The following is a 17,141-nucleotide window of genomic DNA, read 5'->3' as shown; positions in this document are numbered from 1 at the left end:
AGAGCATACTAAAGAATAGACAAAGTAACGTTCTGATGAAATGCAAATTGTGCTGCAGTTGCTATTAATGACTGTTGGTTCATGTTCTAAATGTATGTTCCAAATTTCTTTAAGGACAATTCATTGAATTCATTCTGCATTCACTTCTGGAGAAACGTGTATCAAGCTTGTTCAGGACCTTTGTAATCCCAGAAGTAAAATCTATTGGTCAACTACACGCAGAATCTGCCCACGGGAGATTAGGACCTTGGGGATAACAGCAAAGCGTCCCTTCCGACAGACCATAATAAAGAGTGCATGTGTTACTAACTTCTTTATGACAGCAGAGGGAATCGCTAGTTGGTAGGGAGCACAGTACAGTAGGAGTGCGAAAAGTCCACATAACTCGTAGATTCACCTGCGGCAAAGACCGTAGTACACTCTTGTAAGAATTTCAATGCGCAAGTGTCGCTCTTTTGGGAATAACCGCAATGGGAGCCTCGCAGTCTGCGCGCACTGAACATGAGTTCCAAGATCTGGCTGATCGAACTGGATGTAAGTAGCCTGGGCTATATTATGCTCAAACTATAATGTGTTATTCAAATCAAACTTTATTTGTCACGTGCGCCGAATACAACAGGTGTAGACTTACAGTGAAACGCTTACTTACAAGCCCTAACCAGTGCAATTTTTAGGTAAGAAATAGGATGTAGGTGAACAATAGAGAAGGAAATAAAAAAAACAGCAGTAAAAAGACAGTGAATAACATTAGCGAGGCTATATAAAAGCACTGGTTAGTCGGGCTAATTGAGGTAGTATGTACATGTAGGTATGGCTAAAGTGACTATGCATATATGATAAACAGAGAATAGCAGCAGCCTAAAAGAGGGGTTGGTGGGGACACACAATGCAGATAGTTCAGGTAGCCGTTTGATTACCTGTTCAGGAGTCTTATGGCTTGGGGGTAAAAGCTTTTGAGAAGCCTTTTGGTCGAAGACTTGGCGCTCCGGTACCGCTTGCCATGCAGTAGTAGAGAGAACAGTCTATGACTGGGGTGGGTGGGGTCCTCTGACACCGCCTGGTGTAGAGGTCCAGGGTGGCAGGCAGCTTAGCACCAGTGATTTACTGGGCTGTATGCACTACTCTTTGTAGTGCCTTGCGGTCAGAGGCCAAGCAGTTGCCATACCAGGCAGTGATGCAACCAGTCTGGATGCTCTCGATGTTGCAGCTGAAGAACCTTTTGAGGATCTGAGGACCCATGCCAAATCTTTTTAGTTTCCTGAGGGGGAATAGGCTTTGTCATGCCCTCTTTACGACTGTCTTGGTGTGTTTGGACCATTCTAGTTTGTTGGTGATGTGGACACTAAGGAACTTGAACTCTGAACCTGCTCCACTACAGCCCTGTTGATGAGAATGGGGGCATGCTCGGTCCTCCTTTTCCTGTAGTCCACTATCATCTCCTTAGTCTTCGTTACGTTGAGGGATAGGTTGTTATTCTGGCACCACCCAGCCAGGTCTCTGACCTATTTTTGACCTACCTCCCTATAGGCTGTCTTGTCGGTGATCAGGCCTACCACTGTTGTGTCGTTTGCAAACTTAATGATGGTGTTGGAGTCGTACCTGGCCACGCAGTCGTGGGTGAATAGGGAGTACAGGAGGGGACTGAGCACGCACCCCTGAGGGGCCCCTGTGTTGAGGATCAGCGTGGCAGATGTGTTGCTACCTACCCTCACCACCTGGGGGCGGCCCATCAGGAAGTCCAGGATCCAGTTGCAGAGGGAGATGTTTCATCCCAGGGTCCTTAGCTTAGTGATGAGCTTTGCGGGTACTATGGTGTTGAACGCTGAGCTTTAGTCAATGAATAGCATTCTCACATAGGTGTTCCTTTTGTCCAGGTGGGAAAGGGCAGTGTGGAGTGCAATAGTGATTGCATCATCTGTGGATCTGTTTGGGCGTTATCCAAATTGGAGTGAGTCTAGGGCTTCTGGGATAATGGTGTTGATGTGAGCCATTACCAGCCTTTCAAAGCACTTCATGGCTACAGACGTGAGTGCTACGGGTCTGTAGTCATTTAGGCAGGTTACCTTAGTGTTCTTGGGCACAGGGACTATGGTGGTCTGCTTGAAACATGTTGGTATTACAGACTCAATCAGGGACATGTTGAAAATGTCAGTGAAGACACCTGCCAGTTGGTCAGCACATGCCCGGAGCACACGTCCTGGTAATCTGTCTGGCCCTGTGGCCTTGTAAATGTTGACCTGTTTAAAGGTCTTACTCACATCGGCTACGTGATCACACAGTCATCCGGAACAGCTGATGCTCTCATGCATGCCTCAGTGTTGCTTGCCTCGAAGCGAGCACAGAAGTGATTTAGCTCGTCTGGTAGGCTCGTGTCACTGGGCAGCTCGCGGCTGTGCTTCCCTTTGTAGTCTGTAATTGTTTGCAAGCCCTGCCACATAAGACGAGCGTCGGAGCCGGTGTAGTATGATTCAATCTTAGCCCTGTATTGGCGCTTTGCCTGTTTGATGGTTCGTCGGAGGGCATAGCAGGATTTCTTATAAGCTTCCGGGTTAGAGTCCCGCACCTTGAAAGCGGCAGCTCTACCTTTTAGCTCAGTGCGAATGTTGCCTGTAATCCATGGCCTCTGGTTGGGGTATGTTTGTACAGTCACAGTGGGGACGACGTCCTCGATGCACTTATTGATTACACTGTTTCTATTGGATTATTATCAAATGCACACAAAAAAACTCATTCGATCTTGTGTCAGGAAAATAAATAGCCTACCCTTAGATGAAGGGACAAATAGCATAAATGCCTCAATTTCATAGTTCAAACTGGAATTAAGAATTGCTTTGTCACATTACTTTGTAGTGAGTCTTCTGAAGAGCATAGAATAAGACACTGTATACCAGCTGTTTTCACATGAATAGACAATAGTTGGATTGTCCTACTGTCATTCCATTGAAAATCTAAGAGTGGTAGGCTACTCCTTCCAAAAAGCTTAAAAGGACAGATGGACAACTGTTTATTTAACAAGTTGAATAGAATGTCATGCTACTTGCCAATATGGTGCCATGTATGGTGAATAACCTATTGATAGGGAAAATAAGAAAAGTAGAATTTGTGAAGATTCAGGGTGCAGTATTACTGTAAATTATGTAACTCAAATACATTGAAAGTCTAATATCACACTATTTTGGAAGTGACAAGGGTAAAAAAAATATATATGTTTTTAAAAAGTGGGATAATTAGTCTTTTGTGATAGGATGATATTGTGCAGATTTGGTCTGTTGCAGCAACATTTGTTGTGCTTGGAACATTGATCTGTTCATTCTCATCAGCTGGCTTCTGTTATAAATGGGAGAACTGTGCTTCCTCCTCCCTCTGTAGAAGGGTGAGAGAGGTCAATCAAGACATAAAACAATACTCTGATTTCCAATGTTAAACACAAAATGTTTAGATTGTAATAACTTGGTTGGTTGGTTATCCAGTGTGAGATAACTCCTAAAGTAAGATAATGGTGAAGAAACGTGACGCGCATTATGCAGCTGAATGGTATGCAAGTATTTGAACTGAAGTTTATAACCGTGTCTTCCCTGAGTGCTGTTTTCTTGGCATTTGTGGGAAAGCTTGTGTTTTTCCGTGATCCTGAAAGCTATACAGGTGTGGTTTCGGTTAAGGATGGAATGGTTAAAGACGCAAGGTGACAAGTGATGGCTCAACAATTCTCTTCTCAGGAAAGGACAATGCCCACTCCAGTGGTTTAGCTCTCATTGTTAGCAAAACAACTGCCAAATCTCTCTTGGAATGGGAACCCATCAGTGACCAGCTTATCAGAGCAATATTCAACTGCAAGGTCACCATCCTGCAGTGCTATGCCCCCACCAACGAGACAGAGGAAGAGGACAAGGATGACTGGTATGAGCATCTACTGCAAGCAGTATCCAATGTCCCACATTACAATGTATTCCTGATAACTGGAGATATGAATGCGAAGGTTGGAGCCGATAACACAGACTATGAACAGGCCATGGGGCAACACGGCTGTGGGACCGTCAATAACAACGGTGAAAGGCTTGCCGACTTCTTCCTCAATAACAGCTGTGTGATTGGTGGCACACTCTTCCCTCACAAATACATCCATAAATTAACATGAAGAACCCCAGATGGTAACACTGTCAACCAAATCGACCACATCATTGTCAACGAGACTTGCCAAAGGTCTCTATAGGATGTCAAGGTCCACCATGTGGCAGATGTCAACAGCAACCACTACCTGGTGGAAGCTGTGAGCCACGCATGCTGTAAAACAAGGGTGGAAAATATTCAACATCAACAAGCAACACCTTGCCTGAGATAAAGAAAGCCTTTACCATCGAGCTAAGACATTGCTTCAGTTCATTAGCCAAAGCAGAAGATGAAGACCAGAGGGGTATACTACAGATGTAGGATCTTAAATTTGATCCAGTTTGCTACAGCAGGAAAATAATCCTGCACCAAAAGGAAATGTGAATTATTATGTGGATTATAATTAATGGACATTTTTGTAGGGGTTGATACATTTTTTTTATATACATTCATGAGGGAAAATCACTTTTGTAATTTACAATTAGACATTTCTAACTTCAGCAGCCTTTTTAAACCTCAAATACAATAACAATTTAAAAATGTCCTGCATTGCACGAAAGTCATCCTGCAACAGGGTGATCGAATTAAGATCCTACATCTGTACAAAGCAGGATCAACTAGTTAGCCTGCTAACTTGATAAACAACCAGAAATAACTATTGAATTTCTGAGGGGTATACTACAAAGCAGGATCAATAAGTTAGCCAACTAAATTTTCTGAAATAACTTTTTATTTTTTAGAAAGATAAGCTTGAAATGGGTATTGTCTATTTGACTCAACAACCAAAAACTCATACCTAAGTTTTGCTTTCTACGGCTGGCCAACGTAAAATTGTTGAATGCAAAATCACCTAGGCTGATTGAGCAAGCACAGTAGCAACGGTCATCAAAATTGTTAATGTTCTACAAACAATTTTAATAAATGCAACAGTTGAGCAATGGATGAAGATACTCCAAAATATAATGTTTGATATTGACTGTATTATAGCACATAAAACATTTTACTGGCACGGACAAATAATGAATCAGGATTGAAGGATTTTGGTGGGAATTCAGGTATTCAATTTATTGTCAAATGTCTCCTTTTCTTTCTTAGAATAAACTCATATAAACATTTTCAAATGGTAATCAGGTATTTTGTAAATATTGTTTGTTAAAATAAATACAATTATACGTGCCTCATTTGCATAAATACACTGGGTGTACAGTATTCGCATATACAGTTCATTCAGAAAGTAGTCAAACCCCTTCCCTTTTCCCACATTTTGTTACGTTACAGCTTTATTCTAAAATTGATTAAATAAAACATTTTCCTCAGCAATCGACACACAATACCTCATAATGACAAATAAAAATTTGGTTTTTAGAATTTTTTTGCAAATGTATTTATTATTTACATAAGTATTCAGACCCCTTGCTATGAGAATCGAAATGCTCGGGAAATAGGGTGCATCCGGTTTCCATTTATCATCCTTGAGTTTTTTCAACTTGATTGGGGTCTACTTGTGGTAAATTAAATTGATTGGAAATGATTTAGAAAGGAACACACCTGTCTATATAAGGTCCCACAGTTGACAGTGCATGTAAGAGAACAAACAAGCCATGAGGTCGAAGGAATTGTCCGTAGAGCTCTGAGACATGATTGTGTCGAGGCACAGATCTGGGGAAGGGTACCAAAATGTCTGCAGCATTGAAGGTCCCCAAGAACACAGTAGCTTCCATCATTCTTAAATGGAAGAAGTTCGGAACCACCAAAACTCTTCCTAGAGCTGGCCGCTCGGCCAAACTGAGCAATCGGAGGAGAAGGGCCTTGGTCAGAGAGGTGACAGAGTTCCTCTGTGGAGATGGGAGAACCTTCCTGAAGGACAACCATCTCTGCAGCACTCCACCAATCAGGCCTTTATGGCAGAGTGGCCAGACGGAAGCCACTCTTCAGTAAAAGGCAAATGACAGCCCTCTTGGAGTTTGCCAAAAGGCACCTAAAGGACTCTCAGACCATGAGAAACAAGATTCTCTGGTCTGATGAAACAAGATTGAACTCTTTGGCCTGAATGCCAAGCGTGACGTCTGGAGGAAACCTGGATGGTGGTGGCAGCATCATGCTGTGGGGATGTTTTTCAGTGGCAGGAACTGGGAGACCAGTCAGGATCGAGGTAAAGATGAATGGAGCAAAGTACAGAGAGATCCTTGATGAAAACCTGCTCCAGAGTGCTCAGGACCGCAGACTGGGGCGAAGGTTCACCTTCCAACAGGACAACGACCCTAGGCACACAGCCAAGACAATGCAGGAGTAGCATCGGGACAAGTCTCTGAATGTCCTTGAGTGGCCCAGCCAGAGCTCGGACTTGAACCCGATCGAACATCTCTGGAGAGACCTGAAAATAGCTGTGCAGCGACGCTCCCCATCCAACCTGACAAAGCTTGAGAGGATCTGCAGAGAAGAACGGGAGAAACTCCCCAAATACAGGTGTGCCAAGCTTGTAGCGTCATACCCAAGAAGACTCGAGGCTGTAATCGCTGCCAAAGGTTCTTCAACAAAGTATTGAGTAAAGGGTCTGAATACTTATGTAAATGTGATATTTCAGTTTTTTATAAGTTAGCAAAAAATTCTAAATCCCTTTTTTTGCTTTGTCATTATGGGGTATTGTGTGTAGATGATTAAAGGGGTTTGAATTCTTTCCGAATGCACTGTATTCTACATTAACATAAATGAGTGGAACTGGGCTGAAACCACCAAAAACTTGCTCTGTCTAGGCCTGTCTCAACTGCTTCATTAATGACTGTGTGTCAATAGCTACATTACACCTATCTATACATACTTCACATTGTTTGTGAGATCAGACATAATATCACTATAATCAGTGTTAATTTTTGGAAGTTGCTTTCATTTCAGAGCATCAAATTTGTAAACATTTCAACTCTATTAAATGATTCCTTTTTTCAATTCAACAAAACAAACACCCATCAAAATAAAGTTATCTTTCTTGTGATGTTAGTGCAGAGATGATACGTTAAAGGTAGACTCAGCAGTGTGACGTAGATGCAGAAAGTGAATAGCATAGTGGGTCAATTTCTGCAATAACTGACCCTGTTTCTCTCTGCTACCTGAGCGACACACTCATATGTCTCATACGGTGAGGGAAAAAAGTATTTGATCCCCTGCTGATTTTGTACATTTGCCCACTGACAAAGAAATGATCAGTCTAATTTTAATGGTAGGTTTATTTGAACAGTGAGAGACAGAATAACAACAAAAATGTCAAAAATGTTATAAATTGATTTGCATTTTAATGAGGGAAATAAGTATTTGACCCCTCTCAATCAGAAAGATTTCTGGCTCCCAGGTGTCTTTTATACAGGTAACGAGCTGAGATTAGGAGCACACTCTTAAAGGGAGTGCTCCTAATCTCAGTTTGTTACCTGTATAAAAGACAGCTGTCCACAGAAGCAATCAATCAATCAGATTCCAAACTCTCCACCATGGCCAAGACCAAAGAGCTCTCCAAGGATGTCAGGGACAAGATTGTAGACCTACACAAGGCTGGAATGGGCTACAAGACCATCGCCAAGCAGCTTGGTGAGAAGGTGACAACAGTTGGTGCGATTATTCGCAAATGGAAGAAACACAAAAGAACTGTCAATCTCCCTCGGCCTGGGGCTCCATGCAAGATCTCACCTCGTGGAGTTGCAATGATCATGAGAACGGTGAGGAATCAGCCCAGAACTACACGGGAGGATCTTGTCAATGATCTCAAGGCAGCTGGGACCATAGTCACCAAGAAAACAATTGGTAACACACTATGCCGTGAAGGACTGAAATCCTGCAGCGCCCGCAAGGTCCCCCTGCTCAAGAAAGCACATATACATGCCCGTCTGAAGTTTGCCAATGAACATCTGAATGATTCAGAGGACAACTGGGTGAAAGTGTTGTGGTCAGATGAGACCAAAATGGAGCTCTTTGGCATCAACTCAACTCGCCGTGTTTGGAGGAGGAGGAATGCTGCCTATGACCCCAAGAACACCATCCCCACCGTCAAACATGGAGGTGGAAACATTATGCTTTGGGGGTGTTTTTCTGCTAAGGGGACAGGACAACTTCACCGCATCAAAGGGACGATGGGCGGGCCATGTACCGTCAAATCTTGGGTGAGAACCTCCTTCCCTCAGCCAGGGCATTGAAAATGGGTCGTGGATGGGTATTCCAGCATGACAATGACCCAAAACACACGGCCAAGGCAACAAAGGAGTGGCTCAAGAAGAAGCACATTAAGGTCCTGGAGTGGCCTAGCCAGTCTCCAGACCTTAATCCCATAGAAAATCTGTGGAGGGAGCTGAAGGTTCGAGTTGCCAAACGTCAGCCTCGAAACCTTAATGACTTGGAGAAGATCTGCAAAGAGGAGTGGGACAAAATCCCTCCTGAGATGTGTGCAAACCTGGTGGCCAACTACAAGAAATGTCTGACCTCTGTGATTGCCAACAAGGGTTTTGCCACCAAGTAGTAAGTCATGTTTTGCAGAGGGGTCAAATACTTATTTCCCTCATTAAAATGCAAATAATTTTATAACATTTTTGACATGCGTTTTTCTGGATTTTTGTTGTTGTTATTCTGTCTCTCACTGTTCAAATAAACCTACCATTAAAATTATAGACTGATCATTTCTTTGAAAGTGGGCAAATGTACAAAAGCCTGCGGCTATGGAACCCTGACCTGTTCACCGGACGTGCTTGTTGCACCCTCGACAACTACTATCATTAGTATTATTTGACCATGCTGGTCATTTATGAACATTTTAACATCTTGACCATGTTCTGTTATAATATCCACCCGGCACAGCCAGAAGAGGACTGGCCACCCCTCATAGCATGGTTGCTCTCTAGGATTCTTACTAGGTTTTTGGCCTTTCTAGGGAGTTTTTCCTAGGGAGTTTTTCCTAGCCACCGTGCTTCTTTCATATGCATTGCTTGCTGTTTGGGGTTTTAGGCTGGGTTTCTGTACAGCACTTTGAGATATCAGCTGATGTATGAAGGGCTATATAAATAAATTTGATTTGATATAGGTCTAGGCCTTGTGTGATAAATACTGATACTACTATAGCAACATGTCTCTTGCTAAAGTCATTCCACACACAAGCCCATGTCTGAGAGGCTTGAGGATTTAGCAATTCAGGGATTTCTATTATCTGCTTGAAAACATGACTAACAAATCTGTTATCCTTCCTGTGATTACATTGTTGCAACAGTTGCACTGATACCTCTGTTCACAAACATGGATTAAGAGTTGAGCCATGAGCTTGCGGTGCAAAGTCAAGGTTAGCTGAGTACAGATGCAACTCAAAGGGTTGAGAGGGAAAACAGAAGAGTCTGAAATGCAATACGCAATATTGCTGTATTGCTGCATGCACACACCACCCACATAAGTCTATAAACATGCCTGTGCAAGAGTTTAGTGTGTGGCATTGTTTTGTGTGGTTGCTGAAGCATTCACCTTCAGTCGTTGTTGCTACTACAAACATTCATTTTGTTAAGGGCATTTCCATGTAAAAAGCCCCATAAGCACTAACATGTGAAGTTTATAGTAGCACATCAAATTTGGTGTCAAATAAAAGCTAAGAGTCTATATATATATATATACACACATTTTATTTTTATTAAGGCATATATAAATTCTTTAACTATTTTAACTATTTTACAAAAAATGTAGAATAAGGCACTGATTTCTGGTCAAACAGATAGAAAAGGGGTCTTGGCAAACAGAAAAAGTCTTAATTTGGAGTAGATATTTAACAGAATGTTTAGAAAATGTGGTCACATAAAAAACTGAGGGAGATTTTACCTTAAGTATGTTAGCAAATCTGCACTGTCATTTGAGTAAATGTGTTTCTGTAAAAATGGCAGTAGAAATTGATAAAAGTAGTCCTTGTGCATATGGTTGTATGGTTTGTTTAACTTTTCAATCAATGGTTTTTGTTTGGCATACTTTTAAAGTGAAAAATAGTCTCACCGTCATTCTGTTACCATGAAATGACCCTTATGTGCTTTCAACAAGCACTGTGAGGGCAAAGCACGTTCCACCTTTGAGGAGAAGTCAAAATAAACACTATTGTACACAAAGTTTGCACGCAAAGTAAAATATCACAATCTGTGGTACTTTAACTGTATCTTGCAACCATAACATTCAAATGTTGTGGAAATATAACCCCCTGTGATCCTTTATTTCGGACATTAGCCCACAAAGAAGTCAATAATTCAAAGTTTCCTTTGAAAGCAAATATAATCTCACTAGAGTATGTTTGTTTTTCTATTAGGCCGATTGTGTTTTTTATCATTATGCTGATTGTGTTGTAGGCCTATTGTTGTCACAATTCTGCCCATTTCTGAAGAGGTTTATCTGTTCTGTACCCTTTTGCACCGGAATCCTAAGTTCATAATTGATACAGGTCATTTACATGTTTCAAAACCAATACATACCAGAAGGAAAGGCAAAAAAAAAAAAAAATATTTGGTAAAGATATCCAGCTAGTCTAGAAGGGTGGGGTATCTAGAAATGGAATACCCTCAAGTTATTATGCCTTTAATAAGTCTTAACTTGCTAATGCTAATTTACTCCTCCAAACTACTGTGATTGTTTCCATTCAGTTTCCCTGGAGCAGATTGGCAACCTCAACAAGAGATTCAGACAGCTGAGCAAGAATGAGGAGACACTAAGGTAGTGTCACCAACACCATATATTTACAGTACATCATCGGCTGTCACCCATCTCATCTATTCATATACTGTAAAAGCATTCGGGAAATATTTTATGTATTTTGGAATTTACCTTAAAATATGTTACGTAAAATATAGTAGCAGTTCACTTACTGTATTTGTGAATGTACAAAATAGAATAACACAGAGTACAAGGTCGAACAAAATCAAAGCACATCCTCTAAAGTAAAAAAGGTTTTGTTGTATTTCAAATGGCTCGTAATTCCACCCCAAAGAATACGTTACCGTACTGTATTTTTGGAGTGCCAAAATCCTTTTGACCACTAGTGGGTGCATGGTATTGTTGTTTCTGGCTACATTTGTGATGTACCAATTTAATTGATATGTAGTAGTAGTACCCCATCAATTAAATGTCTACAGGGGACAGAGTGGAGTGGAAGTAAGTCTTAAACCTTTAATGGTTGAGTATTTGCCTTTGCCCTGTAGTCACTGTATGGTAGCCTTTGTTAAGGCCTCTAGAAGTGTAAGTGCAACATTTGGTATTTTATAACACTTACACTTCTGGAGGCCTTAACACAGGCTTCAAAATTGGCAGTCATTGATATGCTGTAATATGTAAACACATTACCTAGCAGCCAACCTGCTTGCAAAGACCACTTATCCTGGACATTTTCTTGATACCGTTCATTACGATAAGAATACTGGAGAATCTACTGGAGAAATTTGTAATTAAACAAGTATTTCTAATATGGTATTGTTGTTTCTGGTACATTAACATATGAGGCGTGCCTTGTAAGAGGCTATATTTGTCCTACCTGTTAGTGAGAGGGATGTACCAATGTAATTGATACTTTTTGACAGTAACCTTAATATAATACTTGTTAACAGTAACCTTGGCCTTTAGCAAAAGGCGGTAAACATCTCACATGATAATATAGTTGTTACTAACATATTTTCATGTCATGTTTTCTTTTGCAGTCGACAGGATTTGGCGAGCATCTCTGCTCTAGATAACAATCCACTCCGGGCTCAAATTATTAATGCCTTCTTTGACAAAAGGTGAATATATAGCCAAAGTACAATATTGAAATCTCTCATTTAATACATACTGTATTTACTGTCATTAACTGTTAAAACAATGTTTTTACACAGAGGACAGTTTTGTTCATGAGGTAATCAGTGATGCTGTAAAGGCCTTAGTTTTGAAGCATGTTCAACGCAGGGCAGTCTGAGTGAATTCACATATACATGTAACTCTATACCTCTAGCCTTGGTAACCTCACTGGTTAGTCTGGTTCAACCAGGCTAATGCCTCTCTGTGTTTACTTGATTTAGAAACCTCCGTCAGAATGAGGCGGGTACGGTCCAGGTGATTGGCTTTGAGGAGTTCCTTATGGTCATGTCTCACTTTCGCCCGGCACCTATGCACATCACAGAGGAGGAGAGGGAGAAACTGAGGCGGGAAAAACTACGCTGTATGGTTTGGTGATGAGTAGAGTAACTTTGCTGAGACTTGTGTTTGTGCCCAGAGCTAATGCCTAGGCTTTAGCTCAGTGGGCTAATGTGGTCTTGACTGAGTCATGCAGGCAACATGTTTTATATAAGGGCTATTCTAGATAGAAACATAACATAGTTTCAGTTCTCTAATCATACTCTAGTGTAGAGTCTAGATTGGGTCTGGAGTAGACCAGCCAGTCTGTCTTGCTCCTACTTATCATGGATGCAGCTCAGAAAGCCAAACATTCTCATAATCATGACTTCCTCATCCACCCTGATGATGTGAAATGAGCCATTAGGTCCCTATCCTGTCCCTGGAACCCTTCCCATTCAATGATGAATAGAATAGAAATCATAGTAGAGACCTGTTACACTATCTTTGGGGATAAAATAGTTAGTAAAAATGCCCTATTTTGCTTGTTCGTCTTCATTGTGTCTCTTCAGTTGTGTTCAACATGCATGACACAGACAGTGACGGCACCATCACTCTGGAGGAGTACAGACGGGTAAGGCCTCCCTTTTCTACTCTCTCCTCACCATAATCCTCCAGGCCCAGGGCGTGTATTCACAAAGCATCTGAGAGTAGGAGTGCTGTACTAAAATCAGGTTCCCCCTTGTCCATGTAATATTATTCATTATGATCAAAAAGGCAAAACTGATCCTATGTCAGCACACCTATCCCGGTACATTTTGTGAAGGTCTGTTTAGCATTGACGTTGAATGGACCGGTGTGCTCTTTTCTTCCTCTAGGCGGTAGAAGAGCTCCTGTCTAAGGCTGGCACAATCGGGCAGGAGACCGCAAAGGCAATTGCAGACGCCGCCATGCTGGAAGTTGCAAGCACCACAAGGGGCAAAATGGTAACGGGGTTATCACTTAATCACCAATGTTCGTACCCTTAAGACCAAAGTGTTAATAAAGTGCGCGAGTAAGATAAAATGATAACACAATTGATTACAGTGAATCACACCTTATTTTTAAGTGCAAAGAACTGTTCTACTTTGTACTGCTTTGTGCCGTGCCTAAGAACAACCCTTAGCCGTCTGATATTCATGATAGTCCACAGGACCTCATGCCTTATTGCTTAAAGTGGCAAACTGCAGTTCAAACAATAACGTGTGAACAATAAAATACAAAAGGATATTTCATGCTGAAACATTAATATTAAACACCAATGATTTTCACCAAGTTGATTTGTATTTCGGATAATTTGTACAGCTTTGTCACTAATATATATATATATTTATTTTAAATCATCTAATTTGATTATTTCATATATTTTACACGTGATAAGGCCACACAGAGGGACAGATATTATTAGACACCCGTGATAATCTGAAGTACCCAAAAGGCCCTAGATGTCATTTTATACAATTCCAAAGAAACCTTGAAAGTTACCTAAATTCTGGTAGTTTACTGGTACATTTGAAAAGCTCCAGTAACCCTATGTAAAAATGTATGTAGCAACTGTAGATTTCCCCTTTAAATTGGGTTACTTTGTTTTTCAGGAACCTGATGAATTCTATGAAGGAATCACTTTTGAAAACTTTCTTCAGGTATGGTTGTGTATACAGTACAGTATACAGTGAGTGTACAAAACATTACCATGACAGACTAACCAGGTGAATCCAGGTGAAAAGTATGATCCCTTATTGGATGTCACTTGATAAATCCGCTTCAATCAGTGTAGATGAAGGGGAGGAGACAGGTTAAATAAGGATTTTTAAGCCTTGAGACGTGGATTGTGTACACAACATGACCAAAAGTATGTGGACACCTGCTCATCGAACATCTCATTCCAAAATCATGGGCATTAATATGGAGTTGGTACCCCCCTTTGCTGCTATAACAGCCTCTACTCTTCTGGGAAGGCTTTCCACTAGATGTTGGAACATTGCTGCAGAGACTTGCTTCCATTCAGGAACAAGAGCATTAATGAGGTTGGGCACTGATGTTAGGCGATTAGGCCCGGCTCGCAGTCAGCGTTCTAATTCATCCCAAAGGTGTTCGATGGGGTTGGGGTTGAGGTCACAGGGCTGCACAGGGCTCTGTGCAGGCCAGTCAAGTTCTTCCACACCGATCTCGACAAACCGTGTCTGTATAGACCTTGCTTTGTGCACAGGGGCATTGTCCTGCTGAAAAGGGCCTTCCCCAAACTGTTGCCACAAAGTTGGAAGCACAGAATCGTCTAGAATGGCATTGTATGCTGTAGCGTTAAGATTTCCCTTCGCTGGAACTAACTATTCCTCCTCCAACAAACTTTACAGTTGACACTAAGCATTGGGGCAGATAGCGTTCTCCTGGCATCCGCCAAACCCAGTCCGTCAGACTGCCAGATGGTGAAGTGTGATTCATCACTCCAGAGAACGCTTTTCCACTGCTCCAGAGTCCAATGGCGGCGAGCTTTACACCACTCCAGCTGACGCTTGACATTGCGTATGGTAATCTTAGGCTTTTGTGCGGATGACTGGCCATGGAATCCGATTTCACGAAGTTCCCGACAAACAATTATTGTGTGGACGTTGCTTCGAGAGACAGTTTGAAACTCGGTAGTGAGTGTTGCAACAGACGACAGACGATTTTTGCTCACTACGCGCTTCGGCACTCTGAATGGCACACATTGCAGTCCCGTTCTGTGAGTTTGTGTGGCCTACCACTTCGCGGCTGAGCTGTTGTTGCTCCTAGATGTTTCCATTTCACAACAACAGCATTTACAGTTGACAGGGGCAGCTCAAGCAGGGCAGAAATTTATAACGGTGTTGACGGTGTTATGTTGAAAGTCACTGAGCTCTTCAGTAAGGCCATTGTAATGCCAATGTTTGTCTATGGAGTGTGCTCGATTTTATACACCTGTCAGCAACGGGTGTGGCTGAAATATCGTAATCCACTAATTTGAAGGGGTGTCCACATACTCTTGTATATATAGTGTATGTGTGCCATTCAGAGGGCGAATGGGCGAGACAAAATATTTAAGTGCCTTTGAAAAGGGTATGGTAGTAGGTGCCAGAAGTGTAACGCTGCTTGGTTTTTCACGCTCAGTTTCCCATGTGTATCAAGAATGGTCCACCACCCAAAAAACATCCATCCAACTTGACACAACTGTGGGAAGCATTGTCAACATTGGCCAGCATCCCTGTGGAATGCTTTCGACACCAAGTAGGGTTCATGCCCTGACAAATTGAGCCTGTTCTGAGGGAAAAAGGGAGGGGTTGGGGGGGGGAGGAGGAGGTGCAACTCAATATTAGGAAGGTATTCCTAATGTTTTGTACACTGTGTACAACCTCTTTGCCACTTCCCCATTTCACAAGCTATTCAAATTGGCTATTGTTACATTGGTTGAAAAAAGGAAGTGCCATTTCACTTTTGAGTTATGCAAAAGAATGCTATTAAAACAGTGACATTTGGTGTCTTAATATATTGCTATACTTTATATATTGAATACTGCCATATCAGTCTTATATTCCCCTACATTTTCTCCCCACAGATTCTTAAAACCTTCGATATTGAGACGAGGATGCACGTTCGCTTTTTAAACATGGACACTGCAACCATGCGATGTGGAAAATGAGTCCCTGTCTCCTTTAAAATACATCTGGTACTGCTGTTTTTACAGAATGAATCTCTCCAGGCTTCCTCTGAGATGAAGCCAAATACCTTTTTTAACTTATGAATGATTGATGGGAGATCCTAATCCACTGTGATATAGTGTCTTCAGAAAGTATTCATACCCCTTGACTTTTCCACTGCTCCAGAGTCCAATGGCGGCAAGCTTTAGACTTTGACATTATGGGGTATTGTGTTTAGGCCAGTGACAAAAATGTCAACAATCCGTTTTAAATTCAGGCTGTAACACAACAAAATATGGAAAAAGTCAAGGTGTGTAAACACTTTCTGAAGGCACTGTAAGTGTACAATATTGTCTACATACCGTATGTTGTACATTTTTAAAATGACAAACTACGCTGAACTATATTTTAAGGTTTGGGTTATACATTTGCATCCATTTCAGTGCCGTGCAATGTCCTTGCAGTATTTAGTGCTTGCCTGTGACTGAATACTAACATGCTTTCAGCTAAAAGTAAACACATACACCTCCAGTGCTCCAGATGAATCCCTTCATACCACCCTCCACACTCTCTCATGTCAACGTTATGTATACATCACAGTACAGACATTTTGAATGCCTAGAGGTTCACACGACCCGCCATGTGGATCACTGAGAGGATCGGTGTTGGCATCCAGGGTCACTTTTATTCTGGCTCTGTGGGACACAGTGCATTCCGACAGGGCTTCAGAATACACGGAAGACTCATTTATCTAGGTTCACCAAGCTTCATTATTCCTGTGTCCTTTCAGTGGAGTCTCACCATTCTACCCTCTAAATCAAAGACCACTTACAAATAACCACTTTTATGTATTACTCATGCTGAAAATATTGATCCTTAAAATAAATGTTTAAATACATTAGATGAATATTGTTCTTTATATCCAAAGAACCTGTAATAGCCTTTGCACTAATGTATACACATGTTTTAGTCATTAATTAAAAATAAAGAAATTATGAGATGAAAAATTTGGAGTTACTTGTGTTTTGCTTCCATCTTCTTGTGAAGATAGATAAGACTGCCATCTGCAATTCCACTGAAGTAAATTAAGTGAAAGGACCATGTGACTGTTGTTGCCCATCAATTTATGGAGGATGTCAGTATCAACTTAAATGTCTAGTTAAAGGTCCAATGCAGCAGTTTCTATCTCAACACCAAATCATTTCTGGGTAAAAATTAAGTACCTTACTGTGATTGTTAATCTTTTACCATTTAACGGTAAAACAAAAG

General features: G+C 41.4%; 2 protein-coding genes across 2 annotated transcripts in view; one reads left to right on the top strand and one right to left on the bottom strand.

Moving 5' to 3' along the window:
- LOC106585232 (F-box/WD repeat-containing protein 8) overlaps nt 1–17,141 on the bottom strand; it is a 60,220-nt gene that overhangs the window by 10,021 nt on the left and 33,058 nt on the right. The window lies entirely within an intron of this gene.
- LOC106585234 (calcineurin B homologous protein 3) lies at nt 253–16,879 on the top strand. The gene is made up of 8 exons (XM_014171234.2): nt 253–534; nt 10,743–10,812; nt 11,790–11,870; nt 12,147–12,286; nt 12,753–12,814; nt 13,059–13,166; nt 13,815–13,862; nt 15,791–16,879. The coding sequence occupies exons 1-8, from the start codon at nt 471–473 to the stop codon at nt 15,872–15,874; spliced, it is 657 nt and encodes a 218-aa protein (XP_014026709.1). The 5' UTR covers nt 253–470; the 3' UTR covers nt 15,875–16,879.

This window comes from Salmo salar, chromosome ssa24 (assembly GCF_905237065.1).
Source record: "Salmo salar chromosome ssa24, Ssal_v3.1, whole genome shotgun sequence".
Taxonomy (NCBI): domain Eukaryota; kingdom Metazoa; phylum Chordata; class Actinopteri; order Salmoniformes; family Salmonidae; genus Salmo; species Salmo salar.
Note: the sequence above shows the minus strand (reverse complement) of the source record. Positions and strands in the feature narration are given on the sequence as shown.

Bases quoted from the DNA above. Each gene is read 5' to 3' on its own strand.
- LOC106585234 (XM_014171234.2), top strand. From the start codon at position 471: ATGGGAGCCTCGCAGTCTGCGCGCACTGAACATGAGTTCCAAGATCTG. The intron at 12,287-12,752 runs GTATGGTTTGGT...GTGTCTCTTCAG, and splicing joins GAGGCGGGAAAAACTACGCT to TTGTGTTCAACATGCATGAC. The intron at 13,863-15,790 runs GTATGGTTGTGT...TTCTCCCCACAG, and splicing joins CTTTTGAAAACTTTCTTCAG to ATTCTTAAAACCTTCGATAT.